General features: G+C 58.3%; 1 protein-coding gene across 1 annotated transcript in view; it reads right to left on the bottom strand.

Annotated features, from left to right (window-relative positions):
• GNB1L (G protein subunit beta 1 like) overlaps positions 1 to 20,777 on the bottom strand; it is a 75,220-nt gene that overhangs the window by 20,701 nt on the left and 33,742 nt on the right. The window contains exons 2-6 of the mRNA XM_039462441.2: positions 19,772 to 19,919; positions 19,149 to 19,274; positions 10,511 to 10,670; positions 5,114 to 5,212; positions 871 to 1,086 (exon numbers count right to left, since the gene is read on the bottom strand). Of these exons, the coding sequence (XP_039318375.2) occupies positions 871 to 1,086; positions 5,114 to 5,212; positions 10,511 to 10,670; positions 19,149 to 19,274; positions 19,772 to 19,899 (729 nt within the window). The 5' untranslated portion in view covers positions 19,900 to 19,919. The remainder of the gene's footprint in view (positions 1 to 870; positions 1,087 to 5,113; positions 5,213 to 10,510; positions 10,671 to 19,148; positions 19,275 to 19,771; positions 19,920 to 20,777) is intronic.

The following is a 20,777-nucleotide window of genomic DNA, read 5'->3' as shown; positions in this document are numbered from 1 at the left end:
GAGGCCCTTCAGCTGCTAGACTGGCAATCAGACCAGGCGCTAGCTGTGGGTAAGTCTCAGGCTTCCAAGGCTTCTGGTGAATGGGGGCTCCTTGTCAACCCCCCAGAAGCCAGGACATACCCAGGCCACACCCAGTACCTCATCCCCCATGGTCTCTGCAGCCCTGAGACCTGCACCAGAGCAAGACCTGGACAGGAGGCTCCCCTGCCCCCACCAGCCTGACCCAATCCCTCCCATCCCAAACAGGGCCACGTGTGTAGGCCAGGCCACCCTGCGCTGAGCCCTGGAGCCACAGACCAGACAGGGACACCATGGTGCCCCCCCGAGGCATGCCAGCTAAGAGAGCCTAAGAGACACTGTGGGAAGATCTTCAGCAGCCGCCAGGCAGCCCTGAGGCCTCCTGGCTTTCCTGCTGAGCTTTCCCACCGCCCAGGAGCAATGGCCTCCCTCGGGCCAGCTCCAGACCACCACGGGGGGCGGGGGCCGCAGCTCCTCAAAGTTTTGCACACTGGTTTTTGGTTTTTGGTGTTTTTTTTTTTTTTGATTAATCAGTTCCTTACTGACCAAATTCCTCTGAGTTTTCATAAAGGGGTTTGAGTATTCCTGTGCTCTGCATGCCTTTCTCTAGATGGACAAGATGTGACTGCGTGAACCCGAGGTCTGGGTGAAACCCAAACCATGTGAATGGCCTGCCAGCGCCCACGCCCCCTTCTTCCTGCGCCAGCCATGGACAGCTCCCCTGCACCCCCTCCTAGTGATTAATTAGCCAGGGATCTGCAACAACTCCTCTTCATGCCTAAATATTGTTTCAGCCTATCAGACTGTTAGTGCAGAGCAGGATAAATGAGGCCCAGGGCCTGGCGCACTGACCTGCAGGGCCTGCTGCCCGCTCAGGCTCCAGACAGCCAGCGCCTTCCCAGCCGAGCCCGAGATGCCCTTGGCCTTCTGGGAGTCAAAGTCAAGGTCCATGACGGGCTCCTCGTGGCAGGCAATGCGGCTGCGCACCTTCTGCTCAGAGACATCCCACAGGGTCACCGATCCGTCCTCGTAGCCGGCCAGAAGGAGTGGGCGGGGGCTGCAGTCTGCCTGGGGGGGAACAGCAGAGCAGTCAGCTCCCGGAAGAACCCTGACTCCAGTGAGTTTCGGGGGAGAAGGGGCTCTGGAGCTCTGCAGCCTCTCCTGCTGGCTGAGGCTGTATCCCAAGTCTTCTGTGTGGCTGCCACAGTTCAGAAGCTCTGCACCGACAGCGCCCTCCCACGCAGCCCCTGGATGGCTGATGCCATCAGCATGGTACTGGCACAGCTGCCCTTAGGGCACCCCGAGGACATGGGGGCAGAGGGCACAGAGCCAAGCCCAAGGCCCCCCACTGCTGTGCCACTTCTCACCAGCCCTGCAACCTGCAGGTGCCCACCCCGGGGTCCTGCCCAAAGGGGTGACACTGGGCATCCACCAGCCACTGTCAGTGGGGCCAACCCTTTCCACCTCTCCCATGCACAGGGACCTGTCCTCCTGCCTCCTTTCCCCGACCCGGAGACATGTGGCCACTGATCACTGGGACTGGCTGGTCACCTGCCTAGAGCCGCCAGCCAGAAGAAACCACGAGCTCCATCTCCATGAAAAATGAACTCTCTGTGCTTTGTCAACGTGGCTGCCAAAGCCCCCGCCCCTGAAGCCAGGCGCAAGCCGCCCGAGCTCTCATGATGAATGAGGGCGCGGGTCAGAGGGCTCCGAGCCCTGGGCAGGCACCTCGTTTGTTAAGCCTCTGGAATAATTACAGGAGGGGAAGGCTGCAAGATTCCGCATCACCCTGGGGACACAGCCATCAGTCCCCGGCACCAAGAATGACAGCCCAGAGAAACCTGGCGTGGCTGAGCAAGGAGACTTGGGGGAGCCAGAAGGCACTAGGGCCTGTGTCTGACAAGTGGATACTGGGTCCTCAAGCAGCACAAGGACCAGGGCACTCTGCATCAGAAGGCTGGTGATGCAAACTGGGGGGAGCCCGAGGCCAACTGCCCTGACCTGGAGGGAATGGCCATGCCAGGGTCGGAAAGACACTCACTGTGCCCTGCAGGATGTGGGCATGGGAACCTCAGGCCAGAGCTGGTCCCATGGTCCTTGCACACATCCCTGAAAAAGGCTTGTAAAACCACTGGGTTCTGATAACAGAGTTCACACAGATGAAGCTGAGAAGAGTGAGACTCCTGGGAGGAGGCGTGGCGGTCAGTGGGTCTCCTCCCAGGCGCCTCCTCCCCCACTGCCAGAGCCCACATTGTCCCTGGGAGGCAGAGCTGCCCCAGGCTCCCCACTGTACTCAGTGCCCTGCCCGTCCCTGCAGAAGCCCCGGCCATGCTGCTGCATGTGCTGTTTCATCCCTGGGAGGGGCTCCATGTTGGCACCTTTCAGATCACCTGCTGGGAAATGAGGTGCGCAACAACCCACAGTACTTTCCTCCCGGACGTGGTGCCACGCCCTCTGCACCGCAGCTCCTCGTCCTGGCTCCCTGGCTCCCTCCCCATGCTGGGCGGTGCGTCTGGACTCATGTGGGTGAGGGCCAGGCAAGGGCAGCTGGGAACAGTCCGCATCCCAACCAGGAACGCGGGCCGGCCCCAGAGGCTGACTCCAGAGACTTTCCTCCTTGGACCCGCTCCCCTCAGGCAGTGCTCCACGGCGGCGCCTGTTCCCAGCCTGTGACACCCTCCTCCTCAGCACTCTCCTCCACTGCTGGAGCTGGGACCGCCTGGGGCTGCTCCCGTCACTGACATCCTTCTGGCAGTCTCAGAGCGACGGGCCTGTGTGAAGCCACAATCTCTGAGTTCAGATGCCATGGCCAAGGCAGGGACTGTGTGTGTGACTGACCTGCCTGTCATGGTGCCACAGGGTGGCCAGAGCAGAAGCCAGCCTGGCCTGGAGGGGCTTGCCCTGTGGTTGCCAGCCCTGCTATGCCCCCAGTGACAGACATCACAGGCTGGGCAGCTCTCTTGTGGCTGGGGCACTTTGGTGCCCACAGCCTTGGTGCTGACCGACCTCTGCACAGAGAGGATCTGAAGTCCCCCAGATCTGCTCTTCACTGCCCCCTCCCTGCCCACAGATGACGCCTGGAGGCCAGGCCTCGCTCTGTACCCCTCCCATTGATTGGCAGCCTCAGAGGGACACAGCAGGTCGGGGGCCGTGGGAAGCCCTCAATGTACCATTCCGCAGCTCAGGCAGGGCTGGCGGGACGGGCCCCTGCTCTGAGGGCTGTGCCAGTGACTGCCTCAGGCTTGACGTAGGTCCTGACCTTTTATATATTAATAACAATTATTCTTATGTTGCAGGTCGGCTGTTTTAAGGAGCAAAATAAGAATATACCAAATTAAAGATTAAAAAATTAAAAATCTGATTGCCAAAAAAACAAACCAAAAAAAAAAAAAATTCCTCAGTGTTTCAGAAAAAAACAAAACAAAACAAAAAAAAAACTAGCAAATCAGTCCACTGTGCCACAATCAGACTGATAAATTACAACCCACCCCTCAGGCTTGGGGATGGAGAAGGGAGCGTGTGGTGTCAACGTCGGCTTTCCTAGCGGAATGCTCCACGCTGGATCTCCATCGCCAACAGAAATGCGATTTGTCCTCTGTCAACTACGTTAATTACCTTAACAAGTTTGTACATCCCTTTCTATGCATTTTTCCGCTGGAATTTTACATGATTGTGCAATGACCCATGTTTCCCAGGGGGCGGAGCCGGAGCGGTGCAGCCTCGGACACCCTCCCCCAGGACCTGGAAACCCTGCCCACTGCCTGCGGGGTTGCAGCCTTGGGGGGCGTTTTTCCTCCCAGCAGACCCCCTGTCAAGCCCTTGGAGGAGACTTGTCTGGCACAGGGAGGCTGGCGACCCAGGCTCCGCTGCAGTCCCTGCGACCCGGCTGTGAACCCGCTGGCGCCAAGCGTTTCATCATCTCAGGTGAGCCTTGAGGAAGCCACCACCCCTCCCGCTGAGGGCTTCTCCCCAAAAAGCCACAGCCGCCAAAGTACCACCACAGGATCAGCCCACAGGAGATCCCAAATTCCAAGCTGAATCTTTTCAGTCAAGAAACTACAGGGGGAAGCTGACTGCAATAAGGGGCGTCACGTGGAGGGAGAGAAACGTCCGGGGATGCCCATCCTGGTGGGTCTTGCGGGGCACGCAGATGCCCACAAACTGCACAGGCCCGTCCAGTCTCACTCTCGTGAGGAAGTCAAAGGCAGCGAGCCAGAGGCACCTCCTGGTAAAGGCCCAGCCTGGGGCGGGTCTCAGAACCAAACAGAACAGGAGGGTGCCCGGCATGGCCTAGGGCCCTGGGAAGAGTGCTGCCAGTGACCCCCTACTGTGGGCTTCCGAAGCAGCTCTGGGCTAAGGGACTCTTTGCAAGTGAACGCACAGGACCACTTGCTCTGCTGCCCCAGACATGAGCAGCCCCAAGGAGGACAGCTGGTCCAGTGGGGCTCCCGTGAGGAGGTGAGTGGCGGTCGGCTCCATGGGGGCAGCTGGGCCCAGGAGAGTCCCTCCCCAGCAACCCCAGACTGGACCCAGGCTGAGGCCTCCTGACCCTGTCTAACCACAAAGAACAGCGGAGAAGGAAGGAAGTGTTCATGGACCTTGAAATTCCACGTGTGGCTGCAGGGAATGTCATGGTGCTGAGTCCACTCCTGCCTCTAAGAGGCAAAGAAGAATGAATCCCAGGCGAAGTAGGGGCTGTGCAGGCTTGCCGCCGTTAGTCAGCCTGGCCCGCCCTACCCTCAGCAGGGACGAAGGACCGAGGTGCTGGCAGACCCCCCTGTCCCCTCCTCACCTCGTGTTGGAGGGCACCATCAGCTGCGGGGTGAGCCCACCAGAGCCTGCAAATGACCAGCACCTGCTGCCATTGCTGTTGGCTGAAGCCAGGCCTCTCCTGGGGCAGCGATGGGCCCCTCGCGGCAGCAGGAAGCAGAGGGCCGTGGGGACACTGAGGTGGCAGCACGTGTCCCCTGGCGGCGGGTGGGGAGTGGGGGGAGGTTGCCCAAGCTGCTTGACGATAAATCAGTTCCTGAATGGGGCATGACTCATGGCCATGGGCGTGGCCAGCAGGGTGTGGCTGGCGCACGCGGGGCCTTACCTGCCACAGCCGCAGGCACATGGGCATGCCCAGCTTGGCATCTGCCTCCGGCTTCAGGGTGCACACTGACGTCTTGGATGGCATCTCCAGAATCTGAACCTGACAGTAAGAAAACAAGTTGATTTGGGCCGACGCCAAGTCGAGTCTGCGCTATACAAACAAGAGACTCTTAAGGCGATTAGCCAGGGCTGCCGCGAGTTTCTGTCTGCTCCCCGCCCCGTGGGCACCTGGGAGCACAGGCTCCTAATTAGGCTGCACAGGTCCTTGCGATATACTCGTACCGTTCCCAGGTCACTGCCTGGTAGCTGCCCCCGCCTCTCCCAACATTACCGTGCAGGCTGAGCAGGAGTCCGGTTCGCTGGCCCCTGACACAGCCCGTCAATTCTCTCTCCTTTACATATGAACCACTATGAGTGATCTCAGCGCAGCCATGGTTCTAAGACTCATCCAGGAGCACCCCCACTTGAGAAATGAACATGATGTGCATCCTCTGAGGTCAGCTCCTGGAAACCTGGGTCCCCCAGCACACTGTGCCCCGTGCATTGAGGCTGCACTCTGGGTCCCCTGAACACAGGCCAGGGCCTCCTATACCTGGGCTGGGAGATATGCCACGCTGGCTGCGGGCTGCTGGCTCACTGGTCACCCATCTCCTGAACAGCCAGGCCAGGGGATGGCCGAGGCCACAAGCACCAGATTCTGCCAGGTGGTTCTGCTGGAAGCCAGGTCTGCCTGCACCGTCTGCCCTCGCTGTGGGAACTGGGGAGGCTCAGCCAGCCCTGATCTTCCCTAGGTGTGGCGAGAGCAGCTCACCGGCCCGGACAGAGCGCACCGATTCTCTCTGCTCTGCCTGCTTCTCCTTCCTGGTGCAGGCTTTACATAGGAACAACTTGGAATGAGCTACTGATAACATGGCAATAACATCGGCGCACAGCCACCTTGGACAGAGCCTGGCATACCTGGGGCATCACCCAGTTTACACACAAGGAGTCCGAGGCCCAGAGGCTGGGGGCTCTGAGTAGGCAGAACTCATACCAGCTGGTCCAGCGGCCTCTGGCCCCTCTGTTCTCCTGAGCAAGGCAGAGTGATCATGTCTTAGAGACCTGTGCCTATGTGAGTGAGAAGCTTGCTGCCCTCACTATCCCACACAGTACAGGCCTGGGACCCCAAGTCTGAATCCCAGATCTGCCACAGGCATGCTGGGGCTGTGCTGAGGTCACCTCCGGGCAGGGCTGAGAGCCAGGCCCACAGCCTGGTCCTCCCAGCTAAGAGTCCTGCTGCGGTGCCCACCTCCAGTACACGTGCCAGGACCATGGCGTTTCCTGGGCAGGCTGCTCTCGCCAGGGTCCCCCAGAGCAGCTCAGCCTCTGACAGCAGGACTTGTGCCCCACTCAGAACCAGGACGGCTCACAGATCGAGGTCCCACACAAATGCACACACACAGACACACATGCATGGGTAACACAGACACACCTGCACACACAAATAGAGGCTCCTGCCCATCAAGCCCAGAAACCAGGGGCCTCAGGGCGAGCCAAGCATCTGACAGAAGAGGCCCCTGGGGAACAAACTGAGCAACACAATGAAGGGGGCAGAAACGAACCCGGTCACAGGAGAGGTGGTCACAGTCAGGAAACACGAGCCTCAGTGACGGCCAGCTCTGCGGAAGGTGGTCAAGCCTGAACTCCAAAGATGGCCAGAATGGTAAGCAGGAGTGGACACCAAGGATTCCTTACAGAAAAATGGCCCAAGGAGAAGCTCTAGCAACACGGAAATACAGGAACAAGGACGTCCGAAAACCACGCCAAGGCGCCACTGAGCCTGGCACGGAAGAACATGCAGAAGAACCCAGGAGAAGCCAGGGCGGGCTGAGCCAATCTTTGTCTTCCGAGAGTAACAGCAACTCCGGGACAGCGTTTCTCCTCTTGGGATCGGGTGGCCACGGCGTGAAGAGCTACAGGCACCGGGGCGGCCTGCAGGTGCTACCGGAGATATGACCTATGTGTCCCCTCCGCGATCCCAGTTAAGGGGGCAGCGGCAAGCTGTTATCGGGCGTCGTCACCATTGTCCCTTTGCTGTTTTCAGGAAGGGTCGGTGGGAGCCACGTCAGGGCTGTGGGGAGGGTCTGGGAGGGTGTGGACCACACTGTGGCTCACTCCCCACATTTCCAAATGATGCAGGAGGGGGGCAGGGAAGTGCTGGGAAGGGAAGCCCCCTGGCAAGGGCTCCACCGCCCGGGCCTGTGCCCACAGACCTAGGTGAGGACAGGCGCTCCTCCCTTCGCGCCCAAATGCTGCATTTCCCAAGACCACCCTGGCCTGCCACGCCCCTACCCTGTGCCTACAAAAACTCCAAGGCCCTAGCAGGCACACGCAAGTGGATGGACGTTGGAAGGACACTGAAGGGAGAAGCCCCGCAGCGGACGAGCATACGGACAGGCGGCCGACCAGCGGGAGGAGGTGGAGTTTGGCCGGGCAGTCAGTCACAGGAGAGCCCGGGCCACCAAGCAGCCTGACTCCAGGGGAAAACCACCTCCCTGCTGGCTCCCCCATCTGCCGAGAGCTACTTCCCCTCAATAAAACCTTGCACTCATTCTCCAAGCCCACGTGTGATCTGATCCTTCTGGTACACCAAGGCAAGAACCCAGGATACGGAAAGCCCTCTGTCCTTGTAACAAGGCAAGGGTCTAATTGAGCTAACACAAGCCACCTACGGATAGCTAAACTAAAAGCACACCCTGTAACACACGCCCACTGGGGCTTCAGCTGTAAACATCCACCCCCAGACACTGCTGTGGGGTCAGAGCCCTGCAGCCTGCCTGTCTGTATGCTCCCCGAGAGGTCTGAGCAGTGGGGCACTGAAGCATCGAGCCACTCCCCATTGCATGCCCTGTGAGAGGGATCAGTGAACTTTTCCCATTTCACTACCTCTGTTTTCCCCACATGAAACTGAGACGTTTTGTTTTGTTTTAAAGTCAGAGTCTCACTCTGTCACCCAGGCTGGTACCATCACGGCTCAATGCAGCCTTGAACTCGTGGGCTCAAGTAACCCTCCCACCTGAGGCTCCCCAATAGCTGGGACTACAGCTGTGCAGCCATCGTGCCCAGCTAACTTTTTGTGGAGATGGAGTCTCACTGTGTTGCCCAGGCTTGTCTCAGACTCCTGGGTTCCTCCTGCCTAGGCCTCCAGAGTAGCCGGGACTATGATTTCCTACTTTTTGCATTCCTCTGTGCCAGATTTCTTAAAATAAGATCTGTTCCTCTTGTTGTTATATCAGGAGGATGGGCTAGTTCCAGTGGTTAAAGGGGCAAGGAGGTGGGGTACTTAAGCCAGGGGCAGGAGGAGCCGCCCTGAGCAGACCTGTGCTCCCGTCGGGTGGGGAGGGTTGCGGGGGAGGCAGGCGCTGGCTACACAGCCTACAGGACCATATACAGTCCCCAGCCAGGGAGGCTCTGTCTCCATTTGGGCTCAAGAAGACCCCTCTGGGGACAGTGAGGGGGCATCAAGGGCAAAGGACTCGAGCAGTCCAGTGAGCAGAGGGGCAAAGATGCGGGGGCACAGTGAGGGCAGAACCCAGGGAGCCCCGATGCCCCACGATGGGCGCTGCCGGAGGGAGCAGGGGGGGCGACGCCTTGAACAACATCCTGGGTGCCGGGGAGTGGTAGCCCCGGGCCTGAGCACCAGGGGTACACCCAACGTCCACCTGGCCTGGGTCTTCATCTCAGGGCCGCCCCTGCCTGCGCCTGTACTTGGAGCCTGCTACAATCACCATGAGCTTTCTGCCTGGCACCTGACTGCAACTTTTGTTTCCAGAAGGAAAAATGTTAGGTTTGGGCAAGTGTGGCCACCCAGCCGGCCGAACGGGGTGGGAGTGCGGCTCCCTGGGCGTTGTCTGGATGCAGGCCAGCGAGGCTTTCTCCCACCCGGTCGGACAGATTCCAGGTGGGAATGCGGAAAGCATCGTTCTCCTAGGATGTGCGAGGTCCGCAGACAGGCTGCCCCACGGGGAGAGCTGAAAGCCAGGGGGAGGGTTAGACAGCCTTGAGCACAGGGGACATGTGGCCGGGGGCAGCACAGGCTGACTGAGTGCTGGCCGGCGGCCTGGGGGTGGCCGAGACCAGCGCCCGCAGGACAGCGAGCCAAGGGAAGAGCTGACTAAACTCCCGCGGCATTCCTGTGGGTCTGCAGACTGTGGGTCCCGGGCAGGAAGCACACCCCTCTTCCTCTCATAAATACAACTTGTAACAGGTTTTTGGCAGGTTGGCAAGAAAAGTGTATGTAGCTCCTAATTGGTGATTTCAATGCAATGAACAAATAAACGCCTGTTCCTATCTCATTATTTATGTGCTGGATCTGCCTGAAGACAGAACGACTCTCCTTGGGCAGAGGCCAAGCCCAACTGTGCGTGGGGGCCGCCCTGCACAGTGCCAGCCCCAAGGGCTCCCAGGGCACAGGGAATGGGGAGGACTTGGCAGTCGGCATGGACAGTAGCCCCCACATGTGTGCGCCCCCCACACCATGGTATGTCTTCCCAGGCCCCGCCGTCAGACCACCATGCCCCACTAACCAGGCGGGACAGTTGTCACTCGGGGGCTCTTCTCCAATTTCCCTCTAGCTCCCCTGAGAGCTGAGCCTCCCACCACGCCCTCCTCCACTATGTCACCCTCCCTGGACATCTTGGGCACCCCTCCCTTGGCAGACTCTGCCTCCTGTGCCCCTGGGGGTGTGGACACCACTGGGACACAACGTGGGCCAGTCCTGTGTTACCAACACCCCTGGTCATTCTGGCCTAAGCTCCACCTAACGGTGGCTTCTCTGCTTGGTGAACCCCCCATCTCCATCCTCTGGGTTCCCTAGCTCACCTTTCCCCTGGGGACTGTGATCACCACCCTGTGCCCGCACCCACCCCATCCCAGCCCTGGTTCTGTGCCCTGAGACATCGCCCTCTCTGCTGCCCTGGCTCAGCCTTCCCCAGACCCCTGACTTCACCAGGGCCTTGGTCGCTCTCCCACTACCTCCTGCCAGCTGCCCCAGAGCGTTCCTCCCACCTGGGTCTGAGGTCCCCAGGACCTGAGCAGTCTCTCCCCTGCCATTCCTGCTGGCCTTGGGCCTCCATGCTTGGCCCTCCCATGCCACTCTCCTCTATGTGCAGAACCGTGCTGGGTGCCCAGGTCTCCAAAACACCGTCCCCCGAACCCCTCCTGATTTTCCCACCGCCCTAGGAGGACAGCTCATCAGCAGGGCCACCCCAAGGGGACAGGCCCAGCCCTAGCCAGCTGTGCGTTGGCCCAGGCTGCTGAAGCTGCTGTCAGGGGGGCAGCTCCATGGGGTCCTAATCAAGTCCAGAGGATGAGCACGGCTGTTTGGAGAACGTGGGGCCTCAGGCGGGCTGGCTCTCACCTCGTCGCTGCCCTTCCCTGGCACGGCGAGCATCCAGCGCTGGCCCCGGACCAGGATGCTGCTCCGGCAGAAGCCCACACTCTCCAAGCGCACGGTGTCCATGACCGTGTTCCTGCCCTCCGCCAGGTCCCACAGGCACAGCTTCAGGTCCCGGCCCTGACTGCCAAACAAAGAGGAGACAGGACTGAGACTCCCCTTGACAAGTGTCAGCTCCCATGGCCCCTGTGGTGGAAGGAAGGCAAGGCCATGTTTCTAGAGAGCAGGTGCCGTGAGCTTGGGTCATCAGGTCGGGAGCCTCAGCTGGGGAAGGGCCTCACCACCCTGGCATGGACACATGAGTCAGCACCAAAGTGCCCAAGGCCAGGACACGTTAGGTGGACCAAGGCTGTGGACTGACGGTTGCCCAGCATGGCCCTGGGGTGGGGGACTGCAACCCTCCAGCACTGCACAGCACAGAGAGCAAACGTCACCATGTGTACGCCAAAACCGGCAAACACCCAATGCCAGGACCCCAGGAGGGACTGCGGACTGTGACAAGGGGAAGAACAGAGGGGAGCCAACCTGAGGTGTGTTGGGGTAGTCTTTCGACTAGATGCTTAGGAGGTTAAAGGCAAAAATAACTGCAGAAACCGTGCTCCAGCGGGTGCACTCGTTTCTCAGAGGGGTGCAGGTTGGTTCTGAATCCTCTGTACGCATACGCAAGGCAGAACAGATGAGGAAATCAGTGGTGGCTCGCGGGCCCAGGCTCTCCCCACAGGGAGACGTGACAAAGGCACAGAGCAGAGACGGACTGCGGAGTCTAATTAGAATCGTAAAGTCAGCCGGGCACGTGGCTCATGCCTCTAATTCCAGCACTTTGGGAGGCCGAAGTGGGCGGACCACGAGGTCAGGAGATTGAGACCATCCTGGCCAATGTGGTGAAAACCCTGTCTCTACTAAAAAAATACAACAAAATTAGCTGGGCGTGGTGGCACATGCCGATAGTCCCAGCTACTCAGCTACTCAGGAGGCTGAGCCAGGAGAATCTCTCGAATCTGGGAGGTGGAGGTTGCAGTGATCTGATCTTGAACTCCCGACCTCAGGTGATCTGCTCGCCTTGGCCTCCAAAGTGCTTGGATTACAGGTGTAAGCCACCACGCCCGGCCTGCAGTGATCTGAGATCGCATCACTGCACTCTAGTCTGGTGACAGAGCAAGACTCCGTCTCAAAAAAAAAAAAAAAAAGAAGAATCATAAAGTCAGTATAAGCGACGTGTGTCTGGTCAGATGCACGGACAGAAACGAGTACAGATGGGTGTGTAAGCACAGGTGAGCGTACACCCAGACGTCTCCCAGCGCCGTCTGCTGAGAATACCTAGAAGCAATAAGCACACCTAACCCCAGCTCTCGTTTTCTTACACATCCTGTTCAAAAACAGGAACCTGCCGGGCGCGGTGGCTCAAGCCTGTAATCCCAGCACTTTGGGAGGCCGAGACGGGTGGATCACGAGGTCGAAAGATCGAGACCATCCTGGTCAACATGGTGAAACCCCGTCTCTACTAAAAATACAAAAAATTAGCTGGGCATGGTGGCGTGTGTCTGTAATCCCAGCTACTCAGGAGGCTGAGGCAGGAGAATTGCCTGAGCCCAGGAGGCGGAGGTTGCGGTGAGCCGAGATCGCGCCATGGCACTCCAGCCTGGGTAACAAGAGCGAAACTCCGTCTCAAAAAAAAAAAAAAAAAAAAACAGGAACCAGGGTTCTGGAGAAATGGCTGAGCCTAGGGCAGAGTGGAGGAAAACCAAGATGAGTCTCAAGCATCCTGCAGTGCCAGGCACTGAGAAACGCTTCAAAAATAAAATAAGGCGGGCACAGTGGCTCATTCCTGTATCTCAGCAGTGTGGGAGGCTGAGGCCAGCCTCCTGAGGTCAGAAGGTCGATCAAGACCAGCCTGGCCAACATGGTGAAATCCCATCTCTACTAAAAACAAAAAATTTAGCTGGGCATGGTGGTGTGTGCCTGTAATCCCAGCTACTCGGGAGGCTGAGGCATGAGAATTATTTGAACCTGGGAAGCAGAATTTATGGTGAGCTGAGACCATGCCATTGCACTCCAGCCTGGGCAACAAAGCAAGACTCTGTCTTGATAAATAAATAAAAATAAAATACAGACTGGGTGCAGTGGCTCAGGCCCGTAATCCCAGTACTCTGGAAAGCAGAGGAAGGAGGACCGCTTGAACCCAGGAGTTTAAAACCAGAGTGGGTGACATAATGAGACCCCATCTCTACAAAAAAAAATTTTTTTAATTAGCCAAGTGGGCTGAGTGTGGTGGCTCACACCTACAATCCCAGCACTTTTCAGGAGTTCAAGACCAGCCTGACTAACATGGTGAAACCCCGTCTCTACTAAAAATTCAAAAATTAGCCAGGCATGCAGTGCGTGCCTGTAATCCCAGATACTCAGGAGGCTGAAGCAGGAGAATTGCTTGAACCTGAAGGTAGAGGTTGCTGTGAGCTGAGATTGCACCACTTCACTCCAGCCTGGGTGACAGAGTAAGACTCTGTCTGAAAAAAAAAAAAAAAAAATTAGCCAAGCATGATGGCATGTGCCTGAAGCCCCAGCTACTCAGAGGGTTGAGGTAGGAGGATTGCTTGACCCTGGGAGATTGAGGCAGCAGTGAGCTGTGGTTACACCACTGCACTCCAGCCAGGGTCACAAAGCAAGACCCTGCCTTCAAAAAAAAAAAAAAAAAAAAGACAAAATGTTGAGGTCAGAAAAATAAATGATCACACAGCAGAAGGGGCTAGGGAGATGTGACGGCTCAGAGGATCCTGGAGTAGAAAGGTCACCGGTGGACAAACAGAAACTGAAGGAAAGCCTGGGTTCCGGTTATTACCACACACCGACGCTGTGCGAAGAGGGCTGTGCAGTGTGAGCGTGCCCGCCACAGAGAACTCAGCACCACAAAGGCCGATCTGGGCAACTCAGTCCCTAGCCAAATCTCCACTGGGGTTTTGGAGAACCTGCCAAACATGATGTCAAACTGTACCTGCCAATGGGAGTCCCTGCAGGCTGGCTCAGAGTCCTCTGACAAGTGGCCATCTGTGAGATGCCCATGTCTAGAATCTGCCATCTCCCCGGAACCCTCACTCCGCCGGGACACACAGGCATTCAGAAGGCAGGAGCCGGGGGTCCGCCTGCTCACTGCTAGAGTGTGTCCCGGCCGCCAGGCCCCTCTGCACACGGGTGAGGGAACGCACACACACCTTGCACACATGCACACAACATACAGTCACACACCACATATACCCACACACTTCTCACACACCTCACATTCATACACACCACACAGGCATCTCATATGCACACAGCTTACATAAACCTCACTCACGCAATATACATACAAACCTCACAACACGCACCACACGGACACCTCGCACACACTACATACAAAAACTTCAACATGCACACACTACAGATACACACACACAACATACATACACAAATCTCTCATACACGTCACACGCACCTTACACATGCACAGTATATGTATACAAACCTCACACACACATCACACACACTTCACACACACACAACATACATACACAAACCTCACACACACACCAGACACTTCACACACACACAACATACATATACAAACCTCACACACACAACAGACACTATACATACAAACCTCATATACACACATACCACACAGACTTCACACACATACATCATAAATACACGAGCCTCACATACATACATACTACACAGGTACACACACCACAGAGACACCCCACCACATATACCCCACAGGCACCTCAGACACACACAATATACATACACAAACTTTACACATACCTACATGTACCACACACACACAAAATTACACATATACAAACCACACACACAAACACGTGGCACACACAATCACCGTCACACACGCCTGCCGCCCTGGCAGCTATTTCTGCATGCATTTCTCTGCATTCTCTGATGCAGTCCAACCCCGCGGGGTCTTTCTCACCTTCGCCCTTCCCGTGTTTGTGACTCTCCGCTCTGGACAGGGAGAACCCTGGCCTCTGTTCTGGAGTTGTTCACTGACGTGCTCAACTGCCTGCCTGCTCTCACCAACCTCCTGGCCTCCCGGGCTGCCGCTACCACACCACTCCCCTCATCCTGTTTCTTTGACTGCCTGGCACCCCTTCCTGCGCCATCCGAGGAGCACTGAGAGGGGGAAGGCGGTACCATTGGGTATCCACACGGAAACACAGGGCCTTCGCTGCACACTGCAGTGAATTCCAGCTGAACCACAGATCCACAAGGGACAACAGCAAAGCTCCTGAGAGACCCAGAGGTCTCTTGGACCTCAGTATGGGGACTCCCTGCAAGACACTAAGGCACTCCCCGTAAGGCGAAAGCTAGGCAGACTCGAATCGACTCCATTAAAATGAGTAACCTCTGTTCACTGACGACACCATTGGGGGCCGGGCATGGTGGCTCACGCCTATAATCCCAGCACTTTGGGAGGCTAAGGTGAGCAGATCACCTGTGGTCAGGAGTTCGAGACCAGCCTGGCCAACATGGTGAAACCTTGTCTCTATAAAAATACAAAAAATTCGCTGGGCATGGTGGTGGGTGCCTATAATCTCAGCTACTCAGGAGGCTGAGGCAGGCGAATCGCTTGAACCCGGAGGCGGAGGTTGCAGTAAGCCAAGATCATGCCATGGCACTCCAGCCTGAACAACAAGAGTGAAACTCCATCTCAAAAAACAAAACAAAACAAAAAGACACCATTAGGAGAGGCAAGAATGCAAGCCACCATGTCGGAGAAATCAGTTGTGACATAAACATACCCATCACATTTGCAATGCAGAAAGAAGGCCCACACATCAGCAAGAAAAAGGAAGTCAGTCCAGCAGAGAAAAGGGCAACAGACCTATGAGGCATCTAAGAGATTGTGTATCCAAGTGGCCAACACACACACAGAAGAGGGCCCTGTCACTGAGAGATCAGTGCTCAGATGCGCCTATGGCCCGCAAACAGCAGAGGGCAGGGAGATCCTGCCTAGTGGGAAGTGCAGGCTGGCACCCCACGAGCAGGGACCTGGCGTCCTCAGTTAAGTCCACAGCACACACATGCTGTAGTGCAAATGTCCCACCTCTGGGTACGGGGCTCCAACCCGCAGACACTGTGCACCTGGGCATTGGGAGACCGGGCAGGAGTGTTCCTAGCATCTGCGTCATGTCAGCTCCAATGGGGCACCCAGATCTCCACCAACAGGAGCATGGGCAAGTAACGTGGCCACACGCCCAGTGGAATGGCACGCAGAAAAAGTGACAGCTAGGCCGGGCACCATGGCTCACGCCTGTAATCCCAGCACTTTGGGAGGCCGAGGTGGATGGATCATGAGGTCAAGAGATCGAGACCATCCAGGCCAACATGGTGAAACATTGTCCCTACTCAAAAAAATCAAAAATTAGCTGGGTGTTTGGCACGCACCTGTAGTCCCAGCTACTCGGGAGGCTGAGGGAGAAGAATCGCTTGAACCTGGGAGGCAGAGGTTGCAGTGAGCCAAGACTGTGCCATTGTGCTCCAGCCTGGTGCCAGAGCAAGACTCCATCTCAAAAAAAAAAGCGACAGCTGACTGCAGCTAAAGCCACACAGGGAGATAACCTGAGTGACAGAATCACACACAGAAGCTATTCCTTATGTCTCCACCCTTTCAAAACAAAAAGAAGATAAAACGATGCTTTTAAAAGACATACATTCAGAAATAAAGCAAAAACGAGGCGTGAGGGGCTGCCTCCTGGGGCGGGGGACACCAGCTCCGGGGAGACCGGGTGGCAGCAGCTCAGGGGTTCAGAGGCTTGGGGCCCCTGCACTCTACTTCCTGACCGGGAGGTGGTTGCTCAGGTGCTCACGCAGCCACAATACAACACTCTGGGCACTTGTCTTACACTCTTCGGTGAGTACATTATACTTCGCAAGAAAAAATACTTCAAAAAAAAACCCTGCCGAGGTGGCTGTCGAGGGCACAGGTGTGTCCCTGGCATGCAAGAGGCTGAGGGTGTCCTCCCACCTCCCATTGACATGAAAGCCACCACTCCCTTCAAGGGCCACTTGGAGAGACTTGGCTTCCAAACACAGCTGAGCGCAGACGGGGTGGCGGCCCGAAGGCTCCAGTACAGTGCAAACGCACCTGGCACTCCACACCTGCGGTCTCCGTCCACAGACCCCCTGACCTGGGACTGGCTCTGCCCGGGAATCAGCCACTGCAGCACCATCCCAGCAGGAAGGGGAGGCGCCCTCAAACCCCAGCTCCCAGACTGCCCACCAGGCCTGGCATAGCTCCTGTCTGCAGGGCAGCCTAGTACCACGAGGCCCCTATGCAAGGGACCACCAAGGGCTACCCCGTGGCTGAAGGCTCAGAGGACACTTACAAACAGCAGCTCCTGGTGTACATGGCTTGGTGGGTTCTGGAAATGAAGTCTACTCTGACAACCAAAGACCAAACCCACACTGAGGCCCCTGCACCAGCGGTGGGGCATCTGGGCTTGCTTGGCCAGGACGCAGGCTGACCACACAGGCTTCCGCGAACACACGGGCCCAGGGCCTCTGCTTTCTAGGACATCCCTGGTGCCTCTGCTGCCTGCGGCTGTCTCCCAGGTGGTAGGCACCGCATGAGTCTGGCACAGACATGTTTTGCAGACTGGTGGGGGCCAGACAGGCCTCATTCTCCAGGGACTGGACTCCACAGTGCCACATCCCAGGAACCAAGTCCTTCTGTTCTGGGCCGTGACGGCGGTGGCATGGAGTTCTCCAGGTAGGAAGCACAGCAAATCTCGGGACAACAGCAGGCCCACACTCAGGATTCCTGGGCTGGTGACAGTGATCCCCACACAGGGGCAGATGTCACTGTAATCAAGGACAATAGCTTGCTCCAGCAGCCAGGCAGCCCAAAGGAGGACATGTTGTCACCCCCCGGCAGGCCTTCCCTGACCTGCCATGCCCTGTCCCTCCTACTCCCCATGGGAAGCAGGGAAGCCCCTCACGAGCCTGCTCCTGCCTGATGCTTGCTGGTCCACCTCTGGCCTGGTGTCCCAGCCCCATCACCTCCATGACATCGTGGGAGTGGAGTCAGAACCTGTCCTGGGCTAACCCCCGGGGGCTGCCCCTGCCTGCTCTGCTGCCAGCTGCCCAGCACCCAGCCCCACTGTCCCTCACCACACTCATAGGCCCTCCACGGCCTTGGAACGTGGGGTCCTCCCCACTAGGAGTGCCAGGCCCTCTTCTTACCCTGCCACCTCCTGATCACCCAGCAGCTATACCAGCATGTGGAGTGGGGGCCCTGTGAGCAGGGTGACCTTCGGATGAGGCTCTGCCACCCATGCAGGAGGATGGTGCCATGGTCATGTCACGCCAAGCTGCAGAGGGGCTGTGGTGACAGTGAAACCTGGGCCCACGGGATGGAGGCACAGGCTCCTCTGAGGAGGGGCCTGGACTCAATTGGGACCCCAGGCCAGGGCGAGCTCTGCTGAAGGCACAGGTTGACCCTGCAATGGGGACACAGCCATCCCCATCACTAGGGACTTCCCAGCACGTACCTGACCAGATAGCACAGCAGTCACTAAGGGCAGGGTCACACTGTCTTGGGATGGGCTAAGGGCTCGTGAACCGTGGGGGCACCCAGAAACCTGCCCTTACACTAAGCCGAGGCTAGAACAGTGGCGTCTGAGTACCGACGGGGACAGGCTACCTCTGTGGTCCTTTCCTGCTGTGGCACAGTCTGGACAAGTGATGCCCAAGTGATGTGTAGGGGACAGAACACACACGTGAGCTGAAGGCCCTGGGGTTGGAGGCTGCACGGACAGAAACCCCAGGAGACGCTGCAGGGTGGACTGGGTGGGGAGACGGCCCTCACTACCACGCCCACTTCCGACAAGTGGAAGCATGCCGCAGTGGGACGGCACTACACGCCCAAGCCCCACATCCCGCCCCTGGCCACTCAGCCACCACCTTGCTGGCCACAGAGCCGTATGTAGGGCAACATCAGAGGCCGGGGCCCCTTGGGAAGAGTCAGATGCATTGTCACAACCTAGTGAAGGGACACAAGGCCAGGGCTCAGCTGCCAGAACTCCCAGCTCCCCGGGCCTCTACCGGCACCATGTGTGACCTGCCATGCTCACGTCACACGGCTCAGGCAGCATGGGCAGCGGGTGGGGAGGCCCTCCTTGGGACTGCCGCCTGCGTCTCCGAGCCTACTTCATCCCATTCCCCTCCCCTCAGCAACACCCTCACCCCTGCACCGTCTCCCGAGCCATGACCCAGTGCTCTCGTGAAGACCCTCCCACCAGCTTGTGCCTGGGCTCACCGGAGATGTCAGCAGCCCCTGGAGCGCCAGCCTCCTCAGGCGGCACCTCCTGGCTCCAGCTCGGAGCACGAAGGGCCCAGTGGCGATGGTGGTAATGCAGAGGCCGACCTGCCTGCCTCCCCGTGACGAGGGGCTGGTCCTGCACATCCTGCCATTGCCGCAGACCCTCTGCTCGCCCCTTCTGGTTCCCCCACCCCATTCTGCCACTCGGTGGGGGGCATGAGGGCCTCTGTCAGCGAGTTCCTGGCTCCCCCAAAGGCCACGCCTGGCTCCCATACCTCGGAGACCCACCTGAGGAGCTGGTGCCCCTGGGGCAGCGTCTGCAGCCAGGTCACACACTGGCCCCCGTGGCCATCCAGGGTGGCGAGTGCTCTCCGCATCTGCAGGCTCCAGATGTGCACCAGGCCACTCTGAGACCTGTTTCAGACAAGCCAAGCAGGGCGTTAGGGGACAGCAGGGTGTGCTGAATGCTCTGGGGCCAGCCTGGAGGCCATATGGCAGGATGTGGGCATCTAGGCTGGGAGAGCTGAAGAGCCTCCATCTAAGCTCTAAATATGAACTAAGGGCCAAACTGACAAAGCACTCCTCTCCCAGAGAGGGCAGTGGGGACCCTCAGGGGCGTCTGAGGGTAACTCAGGCAGATCTGCTTATCGGGAAGTGGGGGGAGCCATTTCACAGTAATGCACGCTGGGTGGTCTCACCTGCTCCAGCATCTGTAACAAAGAGTGTGCGTATCCCTGCCTCCCCTAAGGGATAGTATGTCTGTCTTGTGGGTGCTGAAAGTTCAGCAAGGCTGGGTGATGGGCAGCCCATACCCCTTGGCCAGCACCGTCAAATGAGTGCCGGCTCCTTGCTAGCGCACAACCTCCTGACTTGTCCCTGGGCAGCCTGGGGCTGGGGTTGCAGCTACTCACCCTGAGAAGAGGAGCGGATGCCCCTGAGCTTGGCCTCCTTCACAGAAGTGCAGTGCGTGCACTGGCGACTGGGTGCCTCGGAGGACAAACTGGGGGTCTGGTGGTGGCAGTGGGCAGGGGGCCGCCATGCTGGGCAGGATGCCGTCACCTGGGCACCAAAGGAGGCCGTGTGAGTGACTGCATCCCTACTCCATCCTCTAGGAAGACTGCTCAGGCACAGGGGTGCTTCAGACACTGACCCTGCTCAGTGTTCCTGGCCTCTGCCCCTCTGGGAGAGGCACCCTGCTCCCCAGACATTGACAAATGGGGGGCACCAGTTCCCTGCACAGCAGTGAACCCAACAGAGAGCACAGAGCTCACCCTTCCCCCCACTGCTGGGGAAGCTGGGAGCCCCGTGGATGCCAGCCCTCCCTGCGCCGTGCCCGTTGGCCTCTGCACCTCACTGGTGCACCCAATTGGGCCCCACCTAAGCCAGCCCTGGGTGGGCCCAGCGGCCTCCAACATTCCCTTGGCCACCCTGGCCTCCAGGGCTTCCTGTCCACCACTGGCTGTGCCGTCCGGCTCCCCGAATCCCAGCGGCCACACCGGTGCGTTCCCACTCTGGCCATCTGCATGCTGGGACTGCAGGTCCTGCCGCTGGGCTGGGCTGAGTCCTGCCCTCTGTCTGGGCCTCACTCCAGTGTCTCTCTTGGGAGCCACCCTCCCTTCCCATGGACAAATCGAGTCTCCCTTCTCTCTTCCCTGCTGCCACCTGTGCCCAGGCCAGCTCAGGGATTGAGGAGAAGGAAGCATGTGGGGTCCCAGGGTGGCTGCCAGGAGGAGCCTTCCCCTCACATCTGCTGGACCCTGGGCCTGCCTCGCCACAATTTCTACCTGCTATCACCACCCTGTGAGGCAGCAGCACCCCTTTTACTCTTGGGGAAACTGAGGCAAAGAATAGTCACTGAGCTGTGCCAGGCCCCTGGTGCTGAGGCCTGAAGTACTCTAGGGCCTTGTGGCACCACTG

This window comes from Saimiri boliviensis, chromosome 21, assembly GCF_048565385.1.
Source record: "Saimiri boliviensis isolate mSaiBol1 chromosome 21, mSaiBol1.pri, whole genome shotgun sequence".
NCBI lineage: Eukaryota > Metazoa > Chordata > Mammalia > Primates > Cebidae > Saimiri > Saimiri boliviensis.
This window is presented reverse-complemented; position numbering and strand designations above follow the sequence as displayed.